Source organism: Neodiprion pinetum, chromosome 2, assembly GCF_021155775.2.
Source record: "Neodiprion pinetum isolate iyNeoPine1 chromosome 2, iyNeoPine1.2, whole genome shotgun sequence".
Taxonomy (NCBI): Eukaryota; Metazoa; Arthropoda; class Insecta; order Hymenoptera; family Diprionidae; genus Neodiprion; species Neodiprion pinetum.
In genome coordinates this window covers 1,155,374-1,179,021 of record NC_060233.1, presented here as the reverse complement: position 1 = coordinate 1,179,021, position 23,648 = coordinate 1,155,374, and the positions used below count along the sequence as shown (strand labels likewise).

At 41.0% G+C, this 23,648-nt stretch overlaps 1 protein-coding gene across 3 annotated transcripts in view; it reads left to right on the top strand.

The window, feature by feature from the left end:
• Positions 1–23,648, top strand: part of LOC124212668 (serine/threonine-protein phosphatase 4 regulatory subunit 1) — a 136,688-nt gene that overhangs the window by 1,797 nt on the left and 111,243 nt on the right. The window contains exon 1 of one of the 3 annotated variants that reach the window (XM_069133824.1): positions 20,571–20,757. The exons of 1 other annotated variant lie outside the window; for it this stretch is intronic. In XM_069133824.1, coding sequence (XP_068989925.1) covers positions 20,712–20,757 — 46 coding nt within the window. In that variant the 5' untranslated portion in view covers positions 20,571–20,711. Of the gene's footprint in view, positions 1–20,570; positions 20,758–23,648 lie in introns of those variants that run through there. One more of the 3 variants, XM_046612981.2, reaches the window with a different exon arrangement.

Genomic DNA, 23,648 nt, shown 5'->3' with positions numbered 1-23,648 from the left:
GCTGTAGATACTTGTGTAAACTTGATGGGAACGTAGGGAACAACGAACCTCCGTAGCCCCGAATTCCTCCCCTCCCTCCCTCTCTTCCTGGCCCCGTCCGAAGCTGCCATCTCGTGTCGAAAATTACGAAACACGAATTGGCTGTTCGAATGCCAATTACGATTTTCTCAACTGCAAAAATTTATACCCTCACCACCGGGAAACGCATTCTGTTCACGTATACGTAACTTGGAGTGTTTCATTATAAAAAAAAAAATAATAATAATTTTTTTTCTCCAGTGCTGCTTCTTCGTAAAAGTGTTGTTTATGACGATAAACAAATCTTCTGCAAATTTGAGCTCGATCGGATAAGATTTAGCGGTCACGCTTTGGAGTTTTCGTTTTTACATTGAAATAAAACGGAAAAAAGCAATGCTCAACTTGAATCACCCTCGATTTCGCGTGAAAATATAGACGAAAATGAAAGATATCAAGAGACCTTTATTGTAGGGCAACGATATTTGGTACAGAAAAGGTATCCGGATATTTTCTTCAATTTTGCACATATTTTGAGAATTATTGTGACTCGAAAGTGGTGAAATTTAAAAAATCAAAAACAATCGTATTAAATTCAAAGAAAATAAAAGTTTTTATTATTTTTCATTTGCCTCTATATTTTATATATTTTCACGATAAATCGACGGGCTAAATTTTATCCGATCGGGCTCGAATTTGCAGGGGATTTGATTCTTTTCATCGTAAACGACAGTTTTATTACAGTTAAGAAAAGATTTTTTTTTTTTATTTTTCGGTAAACCACCCCAACGCACCTACAGCCACTACAAACGTTCCTCGTGCAGGTCGTCCGACACACCGACGACCTACATAATGTCTCGCCGCATCATCTCTCGCAGTATTCTCGACGACGACGACTACGTCTTCGGTCCCGTATTCCCTTCATTCCTTATTTTCCGTCTCGTCGTCGAATCTCTTCTCTTCCTCTCGTTTTCCGCATCGTGAATCGGCATTTTCGAAAATAGAACAAAGCGCTACGAAATACTGCAGTCAGGTACCGTTTCCTTCTGCTTGATGCGACGCACGTGGTCGAGTCTGGATGCAGACGTATAATAACAATAATAACAATAACAATAATAATAATAATAATAAATGCGCGGAAAATCTCGCCGAATCACTCGTGCTGTAATTCTTTATATATTCGCACATATTTCTATACTTTTTCTTTGCACTCTCGCAGTGAATTTTCTTTTTTACTCCGATCTATATAATATTATATCACGCGATCCATACTTTTCCTATATGTCGCACAACAGATTACATGTGGAACTGATTACTTTTTTTTTTTTTTCTTTCTTTATTCCGCGCCTTGTGATTATATATATATTTACATGTGTGTATCAAGTTCGATAACGAGCCGCGTGTATAATACGCATGTGTATATATATATATATATATACAACGATTCTCACGTCTCGACAATCTGCACGCATCGCCCGAGCTTCAGACTTACCGTATAACGACACGTATTATGAGATCACGTATAAGATATATTTTCAATGGTAAATTGAGCGGGTTTGCAACGTACGACGGAGAGATTCGTAAAAAATAACGTTTTTCCGCCGATCGGCGATCGATCGATGATCGGAAGGAAATGCGAATCAAGTTCCCGTAAGTTTCTGCGACACGGTATACGATACATAACGTCTGGGTAATGTATGCGTAATCGATCATCCGAAATCCAAAATGGTCTCCGTTTGGTTAGCGGCGCAAATAGAAACGGCGCGTGTGGCATTATCACCGAAGAGAGACGACTTCGGTGGCTCTCAGGGCCGATAAAACTGTCTCGGCAATGAGAATGAGAGAGAAAGAAAGCGAAACAGAGACGCGGCCCGCCACGAGTGTCTCCGACGGAGCTTACATTACGCCAAGTTCAGCTCTTGCGACGCCTTCCTCGCAAATTTTTCTACCTCGTCGTATAACAACGGCCGGGCTTTTGCCTTTCCGAAGGTGTAAAATTCGTCGCTGATCCGTCGCTCGCGTTTTACGCGTAAGCAGTTTGGTTGGAAAAGTAATTCGCAACGTCTCGCGGACCAAAGACGATGCGGCTGAACAATTAGTCCCAGGGGCCTGACCGCCGACTGCGCATAACGTGTGTACGGGTTTGAAAAAAACGCTTTGCGCCGCTTCGCTGCTTCTGAGACGTACGGAGAGAGAGAGAGAGAGAGAGAAAGAGAGAGAGAGAGCTTTGGCTGCGGCATGCCGAGTATTATAGTCATGGGTGGGTACCGCGGCGCTCTTTATCTGACATTCCGGAGGTCGGTTATCAAGTTGGCTTACTTATTAACAAGCGCCGCGACGACGACGACGACGACGAGCGCCGGGACCGGGGATTCGAAAGAACCGTTCCTCTTGTGTGCAGTCGAATTACTTATGCCGCAGAGGTCCATGATCCTCCTCCTCCTCCTCCTCCTCTTCTCTCTCCATCCTTCGAATTCGTATTTAAAACGCGCCGTGTTCTCCTTTAAGCCTCGTCATGGAACTGCAGTCGTATCCCGATGGTTTTTGGTCTCTCGCCCGCCAAATAAAAAAAAATAAAAATCTCATATTATTCGTACCAATCAATTTTTACACACGTACGCGAAATCTGCGGCATTGATCGGTAAACGCTTCGTGCTGTAACATATATTTGAAGTGGAGAATTGAAAAATACTGTAAATGCGATTGTTTCGCAAAGAGAAAGACTTTAAATTTCTATGCCAAGTAGGTACATAGTGCACGAGCTTACCTGTGTGCTTGATAACGATATTTTCCAAAGAAATTGTTTGGTTTATTTATTTGAAAAAAAAAGGAAAGAAAAATAATACTTGTACCGTAGCCGCTTGTACGATTCTTCGTCTTCACTTTTATGTTTAACGAATCAAACCTATGTATACAAAAAGTAAACGTTTTATCGTTGAAATTTTTCCACTATGATCATCAGTTTCGATTGAATGGCCATTCGTACGAAAAAAAAATGTACATGTTTTTCAACCGACTCGTAATCCGTGTTATTATCCAGTCGTGAAAATATCGACGTATTAAAATTCCGAACTTTTTCATTCACTGCCTTATCCTCGATGCACCCGCATCCTGTAATGATATGAAAAATTGTACAACGCGAAACGGAAAATTGGGTTTTTTATGCAAATTCTAGACACGCCTGCCTTATAGGACCTGACACACTGACTATTAAAAGTCATTGCATGTCTAGATACTAAGCATTTACCGTATAACTGTACAAAAGTATTGTCGGTTTACGAAATCAGGATGGAAATTTACAAATTCGGCGTAGCGACGTAGTTAATTGCTATGTCTTTTGTTTCAAATTCACAATATAAAATTTACACTAAATTCGAGTACCCAGGTAGTAAATTTATTGTATTTGTAAACCGAACAAACAGTCAATTTGTGTATGGCGAATTCACCGTTCCGTATCCGTATAATAATTCTTCCAATACCGCGTACTAAGTTCCGTAGAGAAATTTTTAACAGTGCAGAATCGTTTGGCACGCTTATGATATCCTTTTGCTAAACTGTATTACACGTACATACATACATACATACATACATACATAAATCATCCGCGCGATCATCCCGCGGACCCCGTATTAATGGCCGACGTTGCAGACTGAGAGTCTAAGCAAAGAGCAGCCTGACTCGCGAATGAATTTTTCGCGCCCCGCAATTCGCGTGCGACGCTCACGTCCGCGTAATTTAGCTAATTATTATCCGTACTTTTTTTTGGATCGGGTTAATATAACGAGTCTGCAAAAAAAAATATATATATTTTTGTTCAGTTGCGTGGGATGTTTTTGGTAAATATTCAGTTTTCGAGTGTGCCGAATGCAAAAATTACTTTCATTTCATTCCGTCACGTACAGTATTCTTGCAAAATACAAGGTGTTTGTATGAAAAAAAAACACAACAGTAATGAAAAACACCGTCCACAATATTTCTTATAAAATTGAACGAACAATTTCTTTACGAAATTTATTCAACATTCCGTGCTCATTCTTTCCGCCTACGAAACCTTTTCTTCTCTTTGATACACCTTCGAACACGTTTTCCGCTTTCAATTTTCTCTTTCCCTGTTTGAATTTATTCTCGAGTCTCACTCTGATACGCATTAAATGGAAGTAAGAAATCACTTTTTTGCATAGGATTTTTCGAATCAAGATTAGGATACCGGATTTCGAATAAAAATCGGGAATTTAACTCTAAATAAAACTACAAACACGAGTTGCAGAAAAAACCTGACGCGATGCAACTTTTTGCGTATTTTTCCCGGTTTCGGTGAGTGAAAATCTGTAAGAAACGGTATAAACAACCTGTGCAGTTTTTTTTTGTTGCAGTCCTGTGTAATTTTCACGTTTCCTACGTCATAATATTGTATACATGTCGTATGCGTCTGTGGGTGTGTTTTTGATTGCGGGGATCTATTGTAGACGTATGAAAATCGATCAAATAATAGGCTGCATGAAGGACATTTCGCTTATATCGAGACCTCATCGCGAATATTTAAGTCTGCGTACGTGATATAGAATTATCGTGCATATGCACTTGCAATTTTGTCAATTTAGTTCACTTTTTCTTTCTTATGCCTTTGTTACGAATTATATTACAGGTAGATGAACGGGAAATTAATCCGCACGGTTGACAAACATTTCTAAGCTGCATACATATGTGTATAACATGTTACGTATAGATTGTGTATTATACCGATATTTTCAAATCGTGCGAGTCGCATGACGTTTCAAAGGATCGGTAATGGCGAATTTTTTGTTTTATTCGTGAAATTGTTAAAACATCGTTGATCAGCGAGAAAGAATTTCGCCTGTCGAAACGACTCGATTCTTATTTTCCTATAACTCGAGTCTTCGATGATTTCATACCGCGGTAAAATCAGACCAATAAATAATTACCTGATTTCGGAAAATGTGTCGACAAAAATTTCTATCCTCCGACTTTCGGCGTTTAAAAATCCTATAAATCAACTTTCCGTTTCTTTAAAAAAAATCGATTTCTCCGTCTTTGTAAATTCTTACCCCCGCCCCAAAACGTCGCTCTACAAAATATCTCGGCGGCTTGAAACCAGCAGAATGCACCCCGGATGCAAGTGCATCGGCATCGGCAGCAGCGTCGTCGTCGAAGGCAGCAGGTTTAATGGCACAGCGGGAAACAGGCGGCGAGGAGTTCCTGGAATCAGGGTAGTCCTAGAAAACGGGTTTCCGGTTCGCCCTGCCCGAGCCGAGGCCAACATGCGGCGGCGTGAAACCCGCGCCCTGGGAAAAAAAAAACCTAAACTTTTCTCCTAAATAAAAAATTCACCCTGCATGCCTCGCCTCTCTCTTTCTCTCTCTCTCTCTCTCTCTCTCTTTCTCTCCCTCTCTCTGCGCAGGATCGGGAGCGCCAGCTTCCCGGATGGCTGCGGGACGCCTACCTGTTAGGCACATGCACTAGGAATAAATATACCTCACCTACCTTGTACGTGGACGTTGGATTGTGTGTTTTCTTATTCCCCGAGCATTGCCTGCGATTAGATTTTGTCGCGCGTGACGTGATTCGGGAATCGGGGATTTGTCGGGTGGACTGTCTGCACGGTCCTGGCCAAATCAAGGTGTCGCGAGATGAGGAGTGAAGATTACCGAGAGGAAACGATCATTTTTTCCCCGATTAATCGAGTATTGCCGATTATTTTTTGAACCACGAACCACGCTGTGTGATTAGAGTCAAAATATTTGTTATAATATGCGAAAGATGAATGAATATTTTCACCTCAGAGTGAAAAATATTTCAAACGAAGCTATAAGTTATTAAAAAAGTTTTCCGCTTGTTCAGACTACGTGGTGAAATTTACGAAATTTTGATCTCACGTGCACCGTTTCAAAGAAAAAAAGAAATCCGAAATAATTGATCGATCGGTCAATTTTTACCGATTCAATCGAGTCGTGTTCGATTATTTTTTTAGACTAGACTAATCGATACGTCGATTATTTTTAGTTAGCGGCCATCGCTGTTAAAGAAGTGAAATTATAACGAACACGTGCGTTGATCAGGTTCGTTGAGTTCAATCAGATCGAAACAACGTCTCCCTTAACATTGAGGAATGGAAAGAAACTCGGTTATCAGGGAGATTGGACTGCGAAAAATGCATAATTTTTGTTTAAATCGAACTTTCTTTGAAAATAAAAAAATACTCGGTGATTTTGTTGAAAATACAATCTTAAAAATAAGATTCGACATCGTAGAATTAAATCGAATGAATCTAACGGATTTTTTTCAAGCATTTTATTACACAGCGATTTGAAGTAAAGCATTGATGTGTAAACTTTTGCTCGTGACTCCAGTATTTTGTAAAAGGTATCAATTTTTGGCGGACCGACACCTTGAATGCCGAGAAGCAAAAAAAAAAAAAAAAAAAAAAAAAAAAAAAAAAAAAAAAAAAAAAAAAAAAAAAAAAACAGCAACGGAATTGAAATTGGGTTGGCAATTATTAACAACTTTTAATACGTCGTATGCTATTTTCTCTTCTTTTACATCGTACGTCCAATTTTATAACACCTCGTTTCGTTTGTAATTAAATTATTTATACTATCCGAAAATCGCTTAGACTTAAATTTTTATTGAGCTCGTACATTGATAAACGAAACGATGTCGAATAAACACAACCGGTTATCTTACAACGTGTAATTTTTTTGTGCGGAAAATTTGTTGCGACGAGACCTGTTAAGACACTCGTGTACAAATAATTTACACAAATCTTAACGATCCGCAGTGAATTTCCTGCTTATACACAAACGCGTATCGATCACGAAGTGAAAAAATAAGTTGTAAAGAAGGAAATGTTTTATCTGTCTATCACCGTTTTCCTGGATGTCCTGCGGTGGTCGGCAGCCTTTTTTGTATCTGCAAGCAACGCGGAATCTTGATAATCCCGACGACAGCCAATCCCAGATGTTGACTTCGAGAAAGGTTGCGAAAGATACGCGGAACAATATATAATAACCGGCTACGGCGTCTAGCTCGATGGACGAGAATATTCGAGCTATTTTGAAAAATAAAGTTTCATTTTTCGAGGATATAAAACATAATAATAACGAAAATCGGAAGATGGAGAAATTAAACGCGGCCTTTGAACGGCGTTTCGGCTAATCGAGCGCGCGTAAATTGTTTATTTCATATTTATCACACACACCGCAAATTCGATCGATACTTTTACGGGTTGCGTTTAATCGTCGTGGATATTTGGATGAACAGTCACCCTGTTTTTTGCTTCTATCTTTTGACGTGGCCGGTGAAACGAAGGATGAGATGAATCATTTTTCCGCAGAAAAATTCATCCTGCGCCGGATAATAAATTATACATGACGATTCAATTTACGCGGCGTTATGATGCATAAACTTGAATCATAGAAACTGTTTTCCCGTGCCGATGACTCTGCGCGTACTTCGAGTCATGCATAAAATATGTATATCATAGCTATTATTTTATTTCTAACACAAAATGACAAGTTCTCAGAAAAACGCTGAATATGCGTCGGCCGGGCTGCTGCAGTAATTACGCAGATCTGCAACCAAGAAAATTACACGTTTTTTTTTTTTTATACTCTTGTGTACGCAAAATACGCAAAAAGTTGCATCGCGTCAGGTTTTTTCTTCAACTCGTGTTTGTCGTTTCATTTAGAGTTAAATTCCCGATTTTTATTCGAAATCCGGTATCCTGTTCATGATTCGAAAAATCCTATGCAAAAAAGGGATTTCTTACTTCCATTTAATGCGTATCAGAAGTGAGACTCGAGAATAAATTCAAACAGGGAAAGAGAAAATTGAAAGCGGAAAGCGTGTTCGAAGGTGTATCAAAGAGAAGAAGAAAAGGTTTCGTAGGCGGAAAGAATGAGCACGGAATGTTGAATAAATTTCGTAAAGAAATTGTTCGTTCAATTTTATAAGAAATATTGTTGACGGTGTTTTTCATTACTGTTGTGTTTTTTTTTTCATACAAACATCTTGTATTTTGCAAGAATACTGTACGTGATGGAATGAAATGAAAGTAATTTTTGCATTCGGCACACTCGAAAACTGAATATTTACCAAAAACATCCCATGCGGCTGAAAGAAATATTTTTTCGCAGACCTGCGTTAATTCAACACTTTTTCAGGTATAAGTATGTAGAGCAATAATAAATAAGGACACGCTTAGTTCGCAGGGCGATTTTGTTCGCGATTGTTGATATTTTTGCAACCCGAATATGCTGCACGTCATGCACCGCATGTTAGGTATGAACAATAACGCGTGAATCGTATATGATTCAGAAACTCGTGACTCGAAATTAATCTGCCAGTATAGCCGTTCGCTGTTATGACGTGGCCGGAAGAATTGCTAAATTTTACTACTCACGAGCATTCGAATTTAATAAACTTGTCATACATTCCGGAAATTCTTCAAACATAATACATCCGGGATATTGTAATACATACATATCTTAATGCCTCACGATAATTCGGTGAAAGGTAATTAGTTATAATAGTTTCACGATATTTTTCAGATTGAGTCATCGGTCTTAGAAACGATCGTTACATTAATATCCGCACGATATTTCAATCGAAATGATTTCCAAGAATCTCGATCACCGATGCGTTGCGTTTATAAAAAATAAATTCAATTTCAATCTGTCGATAAAATTTTCTCACGCTTGCAGTGAAATTATTTCCCCGCCGAGTTGATTGTGCAAAATTTCAAGCAAATTGTGCTCAAATGCAATTCGTTGGGATGAGGCGATTCCGCGGGTAAGATGAAGACGAAAATAATTGAAAGAAAAAAAAAAAAAAAAAAGAAAAAAACGAACCGCAACATCGCTCATTGCCGTAGCATTGTGCAATACGCAGTTACATTACTTGTAATACCTACAAAATTTTTCTCTTCTCGCTTCGACGCGAAAAAAAAAAGAGATAAAAAGAAAAACCCGCTCTGCACGTAATACGCGGTGATCGTGTATACAAGGTACAAGCGCACAACGCACGCAGATCGACGAACACGCTGATATATATTCTAACACGCGGTCAATCCAAGCCGCCATTATACGCGACGGTGTTCGAGAGCGGCGGCCATTTTCCGATCGCAAACTTTAATACACGTATACCTATAATAGACGCTACGTACATTCGTAATAAACTACGCGCCAAACTTACACGTATCTTTGTTGCCTGCCTGCGTGTGTGTAAATTATGCTTGGGCTGTTTCCGCGCGTCACGTGGAGCCGTGTGAGAAGAAAAAGTGCGCAAGACCGTATTTGTTTCCTCATTTTTGTTTGCCGATTTCTTTTTTTTTTTTTTTTTTTTTTTTTTCCAAAATTCGAAACGAAAATATTATTCCAAATGGCGAAACAAGAAAAATCCTGTCAAAGTTTGAGCTGTTGATATTAATATCGGGAGAGGTGCATCGTCGCGATTTACTATTTCCCATTCAAATAACATGGAGGAAATTTTTTTCTCTTTCTTTCTTTCCCCTCAACTTTGAAATTTTACAGCTCGTCAACGAATTTAGTGTACCGAAAAAACCGTAGCGTATTTTTTTTTTTTTTTGCGGGAATTGAACCCTCTACAAAAAACGGTCTCTTGTAATTTTTTTTTTTTTATTTTGACAAATCTACTCTTTCAAGCGTTATTTCTAAGCTCGTTAAGTAGCTTCCGAAAGAGTAGATTTGTCAAAAAAAAAAAAAAAATACACCAACGCCGTACACCGACGCGTTGACGAGTTATAAAATTACAAAGTTTAAGTGTAAAAGTTTATTCCCGCGTTATTTAAACGGTAGATAAAAAATCGCTCCGAGGTACGTCAAAAATATTAATATTAATAGCTCAAACTTTTCACCGCATTTATTTTGTCTCGTCGTTTGAAACCGTATTGTCGACTTGAGTTGAGAAAAAAAAATTTTTTTTTTTTTCAATTAATCAAATAAACGAAGAAAAAATAAAAACAGACGATTTTGTTTTACAAAGTCTCTCGGCGCACGCGATACGCGTAGCATAGGTGTAGCTAACCGACCGTGAGCCAACCAATGGCGCTCCCTGGTGTCCGAAAAACGCGTTAGCGGCGCGGCGGCTCGATTATTACGTAGCATTCCTCGGATTCCTTCTCCCTCCCCCCTCCCCGACCCTCCCAACTTCGTATCCCCACCCCGCCTGATTCCCCTGACGTCCTTCTCCCATCCATCGATACTCTCTCTCTCTCTCTCGCTCTCTACACCGCACACATCTTCGTTCACACACGCGTAACACATATTATATGTATACATATACGTAAGCATGTATACGTAGGCCGTAAGAGAGAAACTTGGACGTTGATAGTCTTCTTCTTCTTCTTCTTCTTCTTCTTCTTCTTCTTCTTCTTCATAGTCGTCGTCGCCCTTGGCACTTTGATGCACAATCGTGGTGGACTTACCGCATGCTGCACGCTTAATGCACCGATGATGGCCACGCTGTAGGTTCGATTTTACTACCAAGTCACGGGCGTTTGTAATGAAAGAATTTTTACGTCACGGGTAGTCGTTGATTAAAAAACAGAAACTTTTTATGGGGGGTGATGATGATGCGGAAGATGTAATTATTGCGTTTCTTTTTATTGTTTGTTTTTGTTTCTCGTCAAACATATTCCGTAGAAAATTGGCAATTTTTTTTTTCTTGTGAGTATACAAATCGCATATGTATGCAACACTCAATTTCGCACAAAATCGTACGATTTGTTTTCAATCATTCGTTCGTTCGGAGAAAACAAAAAATGTCATATACCATTTTGCCTTGTAGGAAGGATAAAACAAATATTTATAACAGTAACTGACGCAGTAAAAAAATAAATGAATAATGATAATACTTGCATGAATAAATAATGTACGATATTAATTTGCTTCACCCTGTTATACGTTATCATAATCTTATATGCGTACGTATTGTGTTTGATTATATACAAAAGGAATATAGGTATCTATGAACAATCAAAATTTGCAGTTTCTTATACGTACGTTTGATCCGTGTATAATTTCCTCATAAATTTCATTATTATATCGATGTAACGTGTTGAAGAAAGATAAGAAGAAATGAAAAAATTATAAAGGTATTAACATACGCGAATGTCGATACATCTGTACGCGTGTGTTTGTAAACACGCTTAGGTATGATCGCTGATATTAAGAGAGAGAGGCAGGCGATACTTGGGTGTTAGAGGTGTAGGTACCTAACTCGTTGGTCCGCGTGCACGTCACCACGTGTGATTCACGTGAATGAGCGAGAGAGGGAGGGAGGTTTCACACTGACATTCCGGCTGGTGAACCTCGCGATGTATACGAACTACGATTTTTTACGGAAACGTATAATACGTGATGATAACTGTTATTTCCTATACTGTACGTACGCGCATTAGACTGGGCCAAAAAAAAACGAATTTGCCTAACGCACATGAGGGTGGTCCTTGTTTTGGGGGTCGGAAAAAATTTCATTGGGACGCACCCCAGAAAAAAAAATCTGCGTCAAGTTTCAAGCCCCTAGGTCAACCGGAACACGTGTCTCTAAAATCCGAAAGTTTTAAACTTAAAATACGTCTAGTTTTTATAACCAGTTGTTTCGTTTTCTTTGACTTTGGTATAAATTGAGGAACCGATTTGAAACTTGGCAGAGTCGTTGCTTGTGACGACGGGAACAAAGCCTGATAATTTCAAAATATTATCGTAACTTTGTAATATATTTCTTTTTGTATATAAGCTTGACGGCATTACTTTTATCAGGCTTGTGTACGTAAGGGAACAATAATTATAAAATTTTGAAATTTTCAGGCTTTGTTCCTATCGTCAGAAGCAACGACTCTGCCAAGTTTCAAATCGGTCCCTCAATTTGTACCAAAGTCAAAGGAAACGAAACAACTGTTTATAAAAACTACACGTATTCAACATCTGAAACTTTCGGAGCTTGGAGGCACGTGTTCCGTTTGACCTAGAGGCTTTAAACTTCACACCGATTAAAGACTACGGTGCAATCTCGCGACTAATGCCAATTAGCAAGTCAGAATTTGTAACATGCAACGCGCAACGAGTGTGTGGTACGCGACCATACGTACGTACGTATATCGGTAACGCAACGTACAGTTACACATTACGTACGTGATACGTTATTACAAGTTACGCGTTGCGTCAAGTGGCGTGTCAGCGTTAGCCCCGCCATGCATGCGCCTGCCTTTCTTCTCCTTTTTCCACTTTCACGATCGGTTGTGTTGTACGAATGCACGCGTGTACGTACGTACGCGGATCGTAGTAGACGCTGCACGCGCACCGTCGCGTCGTCGTGCAGCCCTATTCATTCATAAACGACTCGAGCTCACGAGGAACGTGACTAATGACCAATGACTAATGGCCAATGATCAATGAGCAACGAGCAAGGAGCAACGAGCAACGTTGTAAATCGCCCAGATACACCTACTCTCTTCTCCTTCGCTTACAATACTGCACTCTATCCGAGTACATCCATCCATCCACCCGTCCAACTCCATCCATCCATCTATCTGTAAGGCGCGTGCCTCTTTAACCCTCTCCCTCTCTCCCACTGATCACGCATACACATCCGTGCAAACGACGATACAACCTTTCGATTCCGAACGCGATTCAGACGATATTACGAAGAAAATCTATCCGCCCGACATACCCAACGAAACGTATTGGCGTAAGGTACGTCACACGCGCACGCATAACGCGACACTCGCGTGCACGCGTGTGTGTTACGCACATCGGCGTGAGAGACATCCGGGGTGTTTACGTATCCGTTTAACGCCCGTCTCGCCGCGTATCGATGAAACTGGCTTTACGTACCACCGCACCTAACTACACGTGTGTCCGTGCGCGCGTGACGAAGGTGTTCGTCTATGGGTAGACCTATGTTGCTGGTTTTAATGCCTAGACGACAGAGAGAATCGAGCCGCTGTAGTAGGTACACCACGTCACTGACTCGAGGCTCTTCTTAGGCTGCGGGTGGCCATCTTGCCTTACTCGAGAGACGACATCGATTACGGAACTTTCTCATCCAAGTACGCCTTACCGGATCAACGTACGATCTCCCATCACACGTCCGGCGTCCGTTAGTTTCGTTTCATATCTGTGCGAACATGAATGATACAGCGATAACGTTATATACGACTCGATGTAACCATATACGACGATTTATTTGTTTCTTTTCTCATTATTTGCTCTACCTTCTCTCCCATCTATGCGATTAGTTTTATATTACCTGCATTCGCACGATCAATTAGAATTATATTGCGTCTGCCGATTCGCCCTGCGGGGGGATAAAATATTTTTTACGTTTCTTTTTTTTTTTTCCTTCAATTGTTTTTCGTTCCATATTTAGGTACGCCACCGTTTATCGTATCGTGTACGTGGACGTCGTTTAAGATTTTGTCGAGATCAAATTCGTCCGCGTGCATACACAGGCCTCTCAGACCTTCCTCGCGTCCTCTTCCGCGTTCCGTTTGTGCACTTGACCTTGAAACCCTCTCCGCGTTGAACGCGGATGCAGCGATTCGACGGTGCGCGTATAAATATAATAATAACACGCGTATTGCGGAAAAAAGGAAAATTTTCATGTTGCGTAATACGTGTCTGTGTATATATATGTATATATGGTATATGAGTAAGTCGGGAGAATGCGACGACGAAAAAATAAAAACAGTTAAAAACGTGAATACCTTTGTTTAATTGTTCTTTCTTTTTCGTACTTCGTAACTCGTTTCTCTCCGGTAATACGTGTAACTCTTTTTCTCTGACGCCTTTTTTCATATACGTTGTGTCTGTGTATATATACATATATATAACGCACGTAAATATATTTCCCTGCCACGTACCGCTTTCGGTCATTACAATTGCCCTGGATTGATTTTAACGCTCGTCCTATAAAAATAACGTATATATGTGTAATGTAAAATGTATGCGCATATAATAATGCGTACAGAAGAGGACGAATTGTGTACGATGCTGGTGGATAATAGTAATGATAATGGTGACGATAACAACAACAACAACAACAATAATAACAAAACCGATGAATTAAAATCTAGACAAAAATCAAATAAAAAGAATAAAAATTTACACGCACGCACCTTGATCAACGGCGCCGTATGTGTTATTATGATACCTACGTGACGTATGATCGTAATGTGAGGAATTTCCGGAAGTCAATGACCGGCTTGAAAAATTGGGTTAATTTCTGCGTTCACTCGGCTCTCTCGCACCGTCTCCTCCCCCCCTCCCCTACTCCCTGTAGGTTACTATACCTCTCACCGGGCACTTTTTTCCCACCCCCTCCCTCTTCCCCTTCCCCCCTTTCCGCCCCCCTCGCCGCCGACTCCCCATCCTCGCCGCTCTTTTCCGCTTTTCTCTCCTCCGTCCCGTCCGCAGCTTCCGTACTCCACGCGTAGGTATGCACACACGTGGTGGGTTGGTTATATGCATTTGCGTAACGCAAGACATCTCGCGAGTCTGTGTAAAATCCTCGTTATTATTCTCGCGTCTACTCGAGCGCGCGCTATTATCACGGATCGTTGCAGAAATTCCGCGACAACGATAACAGGCCGACTATGTGTGTATTGTAAGCGTGGACATCCTTCACGCATCCTCGATCCTTCGTATCTGCGTGTAATTATATGTCGCGGTCTATTGCTTGATTTATTTATTTATTTATTTATTTATTTATTTATTTATTTATTTCATATGAACGGTACAGGCCCGATAACGCAATGTACGGTGGTGTGCAAAAGTATTCGTACAGTGGATAAATTTAAATCAAATAAGGAATAATTGTTTTATTTTAATTAAATTTGTTTTATCAAACGCGTGCTGTTTTGTTTTAATACCCAGACACTGACGCGAACAAACATGTATAAGAGTGAAAGATAAAATAATAAAGATGCGGAGACAAAAACGATTCAGTATCCACGATATTTAAGTTACTAGATTATAAAAAAAAAAAATCACCGTCTTCTAATTTTTACTTAATGATTTTTTTTAAGGAACTAGGATTGCCAAACATTAGTATACATCGTTTTATTACGGTTTACCGAATTTCAAACGGTTAGAAAATCGCGAAGTAACGGTTTTTCTTTCGTCAGCGTGAATCGTTTACGAAAACGTTCCCAACTTCAACAGACATGACTTTGATCCTTGGTAGCTGGTTGTAATACACGAATGAAAATTGAGGACAAGAGCTTTGACGTAGTTTAGAATAGAGAAAAATAAAAGCGAAGTACCGTTTCTGTACTCGAAGTGCGGTCGATCGCGAGTAAAGCTTCACTGCTGATACGTTACATCGTACAGCAATAAATTGAATACCTACGTACGGAAGGGATTCGCAATTACCTAATATGCATAAGTACGGATATTATACGTGTAATAAGAAGTAGGGAATGACGACGATGACGATGATGGGGACAAAGTGCGTTTGGCCGTTGATAATGATAATGATGATGATAATGATAATGACATCGATAACTGGGTGAGGCGCGAGGCGTGTATTATCATTATGTATATACAAGAGTGCTTCTTGTTTAGGGTGTTTACGAATTTCTCCCCCCTCCGCCCAGCCCCTCAATTAATTTCGAAAACAATTCGAAAACAATCGCGTTATTTCTTCAGATTTTTACCTCATTTCCAAGATAGTCCTCATCGTGATCCAAGTTCTTTATGGAAATGACACGAGCGAAATGTTTTTTCTCAGTAAATGTATTATTGTTAGAGTAATAATGTTATAAAAAAAAAAATCTGTAACCGCTAGGTTTTAGTGGGCATTGATGCTACTGTCTGAAAAAAAAAAAAAAAAAACAAACCCACATCGGCATACGAGGCAATATAGACGAATCGCATTTCCTCTGAATAAAAAGAAAAATTTCAGATTTCGAGGGTGCGAAATTCGTCGAGATTGAATTAGAGTCGAGTTAAAATTCTGAAAAAAATTCGCCAATTGTTTTTGAATTATTTGAAGTTGATTTGGGGGATGGGGAGGAAGAAATTCGTCACACTCTAAACAAGGAGCACCCCGACACGTCATATACATCTCTTTATATTTTTATCTCTGAATTTGTCTCCGAGTTACGTCGTTTTCGTGCTACCCAGGTGTATCCACCTTTTCTCACCACCCTGTATACATACAAAATACCGTACAGCAGCAATTCGCTTTCTCGAACGCCTTCTTCGAAGCGACGATTATTCCTATCCTATTCGATCTCTCTGTTTATTAAAAAGGGGTTCCGTTTTATCGCTAGGCCGCAGAATCCTGATTGCGAGCCACTGCTCGCCTCGCCGTTTGTACGGACTTTGGTGCTCCAGGCATACACAGGCAGGCATAGAGGCAGGATCGGTAGCGCGAGCTGCGCCTGTCGGCGATTAAGCGAGCTGCCGCCCTTTGACCTCCGGCCTATGACCGTCTGGAGTCCGCCGCGTGCATTCCTTGCCGCTTTGTCGTCCTCTATTTTTAACGCATCGTTCTTAACAATGTTCCCACCGTTCTTAATTCGGAGCAGCTTCGTTTCGTTTCAATCCACCCTACCACTACTGCTACTCTTTTATTATTATTTACATATTGTATACGTGCAATAGTAAACGCCTCACGGTTGCATGATTAATTAATACTGCAAACACGTCTCTACTCGTTGTTTTGGTTCTTGATACCGTACATCGCCGAATCTCACGCATTTAGGTATTGCGAAATTTAGAACACGCGAAAATTTAGTAACGAAACGCGAATTGTTCGGAAATTGAGATTTATTTTCGCGCGTTTTATATTTCGATATATCGATCCTACCAAGTTTTCGCATCCAACCTTTGACGCGAGGGGGTGTCGCAACAAGTCGCAAGTACAACCACCTCTGTGTTTAGAGGATAGAAATCTCGTAATCGTTTCTACCTCGCGTGACGAGGCTTCTCCTCGAATCTCGTCAATGAAAATTCTTCCTTGTCCAGCCCGGGTGCAGTAGCCCCTCCTCTCCTCTCCTCTCCTCCCCTCCCCTCTCGCCGACAAGCCGACCTTTTTTTGCGCCTGTGTGCACGCCGAGCAGCGAGTGCAACAATAACCTTTGTCCTCGCTGCAGCTCGTAGTTCTCTCTCTCACACCGTCTACGCACGCAGCTCGCTCGTTTCCCTCCCTCTCTTTCATTCTCTCTTTTTTTACACGCGCGGCGCGGCCGGTGCATTGAGGAAGCCACGTTTATTCATAAATAAGCCTCTCGCCATACGATGACGCGGTTACTAAACTTAGCCCTCCCTCACCGGCGCTATGCTGCACCTACATCCACTCCGTGTGCGTTTTTTCACCCACGACGTTACTCCGCCAACTCGAACGTGACCCGCGTTGTTTTTGTTACCGTTGTTGTTTAATATCGATTCGCGATTACACGCAACAATTGTATCCTTCTATTTTCGCCCGTCGTAACGCGAGTGTCGTACTTAATGTTCGGTTAACCTATGTAACAGAAGGGATGGAAAATGAAAGAAAAATAGAGAGAAATCACTGATCGGTAATTACACACGCATCGATATGTAAACCTGTTGTTTCTTTTCATTCGTCGTTCTTTCCCATCCATTGTCAGTATCGATAACGGTAACACCTAGCTATACGTAAGAGAAAAAACACACACACGTGTTCGAGGAGGAAACGCCGCGTGCTCGGCGGATGCTCGACGAAACTCGGATCCCCGTATTTTAATAAATTGTCGCAAGCCTTCGGGCCTCTCTTCTCCCTCTCCTCCCTCTCGACTGTCTGACGTCACCGTTATGCCACCACGAATATACGCCGAACACCGTATATACACAGGTATACGTATACATGTATACGTGCGTGTACAACGTTGTATGCTCCGCTGCAGTCCATGTACACACGCTCGGCGTCGTCGACGGAATCAATGAATGACTCCGAGCTACGAGCAGAGAGAGGGGGAGAAAGTGAGCGAGTGAGGGAGAATAAGGAGCGCTGCAGCGCGGCGATGGTATGCAACGGGTATTAAAGAGGCGACTACGTACGTAAACCCCGCACATCCAAGCGAGAGAGAGAGAGAGAGAGAGAGAGAGAGAAACGAAAGAAGGTGCAGAGAAAGATAAGGAAGGAGGAAAGAGGAAAATAATAGTCAACTACGCGCACGCGCATGGATTGATTTACACGTAAATCTGTGTGCGTGTGTGTGTGTGCGTGTACCTGTACTATCTGTCAAGTAGTAAGTAAACTCCGTACACGTACGATACATAGTAGGTAGATAGGTATACTTATACTTATACTTATAATATGTATCACGCAACGTCTGCAGGTAAAACAACAACGACAACGACAACAACAACAAAAATTAATATCATCCCGCACCCACTCGCTCACCCGCTGATATCGTACGTGTGTAGAACGTAGTCGGTATACACGTAATACCATATCCTCCGATACGAGCCCTTATCTTCAACCTCCTACCCGACGTGCAGTGTTTTTTTTTTTTTTTTCTTTTCTTTTTCCTTTCCTTTCTTTTTTTTCTTCCCTTCGGCGCAAGAACGAGCGGCGCGCCCAACCCTCCTCCTCTCCCCTCCCTTCCCCTCACCGACCTCCGCGCGGATCCCGATACCTACGAATCCACGTACCCGTACGTACGTACAACGACGTTTAGCACACGAAGAGACGCGCGCACGCGCGACCCCCACACCTGTGACTGAATCCCCCCCCCCCCCCGCCCACTTCATCCCCATCGCGAGCGCACCGTTTATCGATCGCGGGCGTCGACGTCGACGCCGAACAGTGGCGCCCTCCCTCCTCCTTCGCCCTCTGACGCGCTTCCGCCGCGAGATGAACCCCCTCTCACCACCACCACAGCCGCCCCCTCGTTCTCTCGCCGATTCGCGCGCCGACACCGCCGCACCTATCGTCATCAGCCCTGCAGCCTAGTATATTTCTCTCGGCGTCGAGCCTAGGAGGAGGCCGCGCAGCTCGCGAATAACTTTTTCTCTCTCTCTCTCTCTCTCTCGACAATCAGTGTTTATTCTCGTCTCGTCTCGTCTCGTCGTCCAAGTCTTGTTGCGTGCCGTGACAACATGTACGTTATACCCACGTACGTGAAAAACTTGCAAGAACCTTCGCCGCCGTTACGGACCGAATTAGTGTCGTTTCTCGTGACCGCTCGCTGCTTGCACCGACACTCTTCTCGTCTCGCCTCACCTCGCCTCTCACCCTGCGTCTCCCCGTCGTCGTCGTCCAACGCCACCGTCGTACCAGTGCGATACGTTACGCGATCGAGGTATGTCCGCGTGGGGCGAACCTCGGATCGACCTCCCCCACCTTACCCCCTTACCTACCCTTGTCACGCCTCCCGGGGTTCGTCGACTCCGGTACACCTTACGGCGTCATTTTACAACGCGGTATCGGGATCACGCCGGATATTCTTCGCGTATTCGAGTACCGCGGGTTAATAATACGTATGTGTGTACGTGTAGGTGTACGCACGGAGCACACACCCTAACCTTAAACCTAACCTAACCTAACGCAACCCCGAGACTTGAGGCGACATCAAAGTGCGGCGAGTGACTCGAGTGATGATTTTTCCCGATTCTTCTTCTTCTTCTTCTTCTTCTTCTTCTCTTTCTTCTTATTCTTTCCTTTCGCGTCTTATCTTTGTCTAAAACAGTGATTCGGACTGATCGGAAACACATTTTTCTTCGATCACTGATCGCGCGGTATTAATCATCGCGGTGAAGCGATTGTTGTTGAGCATCTGGAATTGATAATATCGGATGATAAAATGACTACATCGGCTGTTGAATGAGAGTGCGTGTGTTGTACCAGTCGCTGCTGCAACGGAGACACGCAGAATTTGGAAAATAAAATAACGCCGAGGATGAAGAAGAAGAAGAAGGAGGAGGAGGATAAGAAGAAGACGAAGGCGAATGACCTATAGCTGGTTCGTTGGTGCCTGCGTCTCTCTGAATAGAAGAATTGTTTGTGTTAACGATGAAGATTTCTGCCAATTCGTCGCCGATGTCGTGTATTCATGACTGTTTAAGTAATAATTCAGTGCACGGAACGAAGAAGGTTAAACCGAATCTGTCATCAATCCGTCAGACGATGTCCATAAGATTATAATATACCGTACTACGATCACTGTGCATCGAGTTGTTTGTTTGCGGTTTTTTTTTTTTTTTTTTTTTATCTCATTTTTTGTTTACTACTTATTTATTTTTATTTCACTATGAAACATTACTCCACAGTTCGAGATCCGTAAACGACGTTTAAAACGTAATCCATATAGCCGGCCGGAATTTGTGAACGTGGAAATGTATTTGAATCGATGACGTGTTTTAGATTTTTATCTTTTAATTTTACGCGAAGACCGACAAAAGTTTTTCTTAAATATCCGGAAGTAAAACAATAATCGCATATCGGTAAATCTCGTTGCGGTGATTGCAATTTATGTATAAAAAATACACACAGTGTCTTTTTGCAGTGTAGTTTTTAAAAATTGTTAATTCAACGATTAGCCGAAGATATAATTCAGGATATTGTACGTTAACGAAGCGTTATATGACGCATATAAATATGTTATAAAACACGACGTACATGCAGTGATATTTTATTTTTTTATTTTTTTATTTTTTCCTTCTTTTCTCCTCCTCTACCTCGACACAATGTGGATACGTGAAGAAATCTCCGAGATCTTCAGACGGCGAATAGGTGAGCGTGGGAAAAATACCTCCTTTCACTCTCTCGATAATATATGCCTCAACCCTACGGCATATTGTAAAATTATAAAACAGGCAGGGCAATACTCGTTTACAAATGACAATAATAATCGTCATAATAACGGTAATGATTAAATAATAATAATAACATCAACAACAACAACAACAACAACAATAACAAACGAGCAATCGAGCAGCGGAAAGATGCGTTACGTACAAAATCGTTGTCGATCTTAAAGAAACAAAAAAAAGTACACGTACATGTATTCTCTGCTCTCCTAAAAACACGTCGCAACTATACTTCAATTATGCTTTTTCTTTCAACTACGTGCATCATCAGTCCTACGGTTGTTTCTGGTGAATGGCTATAATTGCAGCTGCAGTTTTGTTGAACGAAAATTAGTAACGCTTAATTATATCGAAGCCTAGCGGGAGAAAGTAATGCAACAGGGATATATATATATATATATATTATACATACGTATGAAATGATTTCATAAAAATTCGTCAAATTTAAATGAAGAACTTGTTTCGAGTACCTGAAGAATTATCGAATAAACGTAAGTTGTCGTTGTTTGCGCAGTAATTAATTTTTTTATTTTTTTTTTTGTACAGAATGTAAAACGAAGTTGTTTGAAAATTAAAATCCTGGTAAATGGCATCTTATTGCGGAATAAAAGCTGGATAATCGTGGGGGGAGATCTCTTTGAGCAATTGCATAATGCATATCGTACGCATGATGCATTAGCGATTTTCAACTGTTGAGTTGTCTCGAGATGCGGGAAGCAGGAAGGGAAGGATCAAGGCTCTCGCACTCTGTAGGTACGAGCCTTCGCCCTAATGGTTTGTTATTGATCTTATACCTCCGCGCCTTCCTTCCTTCCTTCCTTCCTTCCTTCCTTCCTTCCTTCCTTCCTGGTCGTCACAGCGGCAGATTCCTCAGTTACAATTATTGCGGCTTTAGTCAAAATTACGTTAATTTTTCGTTTTTTCACATTCATTATTTATTAAATACGCCGTGTAAATCGGTTTTTTTCGATCCTGATCGAATCTCCGCGTTGTTCCGTACGTGTTCTGCAATAATATCCAACCGCTTGTGTATAAGCAAGTTTTGAAGCAGTGTTCGAGTATCGTGACGACGAATATTGGCGCGTCGTAAGATTTTTTTTTCCCTAAATTTCTTCATTCATCCTTTTTGCGCTGTATAACCAGTCCTTTGATTGAAATACATATTGGACACTGTAATATTTTTCATTTTTCCATGTATCCGGACGTATATATTTGTATCGAATGATTTTTTCTTTAAATCTCTCTGCCGCAGTTCCGTTAAAAAATAAAAAAAAAAAAAAAAAAAAAAAACTAGGGTGGTCAGTGGTCCGGGAATACTGGAAAATCTGGAAATGTCATGGAATTCTGAAATTTTGAAATAGTCAGGGAAGTGTCGGGAGTTTTTGCGGAAAGTCAGGGATTCGTTTACTATGATTTATTTTCTCATACGGATAAATTACATGGAATAGAGATTTTTTTACCATCGCCGGAAAGTTTTCTTCAAATTTTGAATATTCCTAAATACCTGTCACTTTACAAACGATTGTGCGCTTCGGCTACTTTCATAAAAACAAAATAAAGGAAATTAAACGGAAAATACGTATATTTTTATCAATTTGTTGTAAACAATTTATCCGAATTGGTCAGAGAAAATTGTAAGATTTTTATTGTCCGGAAAACTTGTAAAAGTCAGGGAATTTCTCGATGGAGATTTATTGGCCACCCTGAAAAATGATCATTTGTGAGTATTGAAAACTTTGATATCCTTACGTTTCCATTCGCTTTCGATACCGATTACAATTTCTTTGTCATTTGTACCTCACACTTTATCCTAGTTATCCATAACGAGTTACCGAATATATCGTTCCAATTTGTAAGAGAATTTCCGTCCACGGAAAAATGTCGTCGGGGTGTATAATTTTGCAAGGGAAAATACGAATCGTACTCCGTGAGAAACGAAATGACAGGCACGAAACTAAATACTGAGATCCGTTTCCCCGGCTGTGGTAGGTAAGAATGATCGATCAATGACGATCATCTTGTTCCGCCGATCGTTTCAATTATGCGTTTCGAAGTAGCGTGCCGAGACTTTTCGCTTCGCCGCGTCTCGCCAGTTCGGTTCGTCGATCATCGTTCGATACGCCGATACATCCACGTCGTTATCGTTATCGTTATCGTTTGCCCGTTATCGTTGCCAGGTATACCTATCGCATCAACACGCATGCACGTGTGTAAGAACGCCGCGAGGCGTTAACCCAGAAATCTTATCCACTGCTTATTTTTCATTTGCACTTTGACAATTTGATTATGTAGAAAGGAATGTAGCTGCGGTATATGTATGTACGTTTGTGTCATATTCGCGGTCGACGTTTAATTTTAAACGATTGTTTATCCCATTCTTTTGCAATTCCTAGTCGTTGATTATTGAATTGCAGCTGCTGGGCAGTAAAGAAATTTCTCTCGTCTCTGCATTGGGTAAACAAATCACATATCAGAAAGAGATAGACAGAGTACGTAATTGAAATTAAAATTTGGAGAATTGTCGGCACTCCCGCAATTAATTGTTACACGTTAATGAGTCCGTGTAACGAGTGTTTGTGTTTTGCTGGGAAAAAACATTATTTCCGCAAATTTGAAAAAAGCGTGTGTTTTTTTTTTGTTCTTCAACATTTTTCACGCGTTATATTTGAAAAAATATACGTATACAATATACGCGATAATCAATATTATTGCAATAGGTACAAAACACAAAATATGACAGTTCGTTTTGTGATTGAAGTTTCTTACGGAAATCAACGTGTGTAAAACTTTTTTGCTCAGTATATATTTTATTGT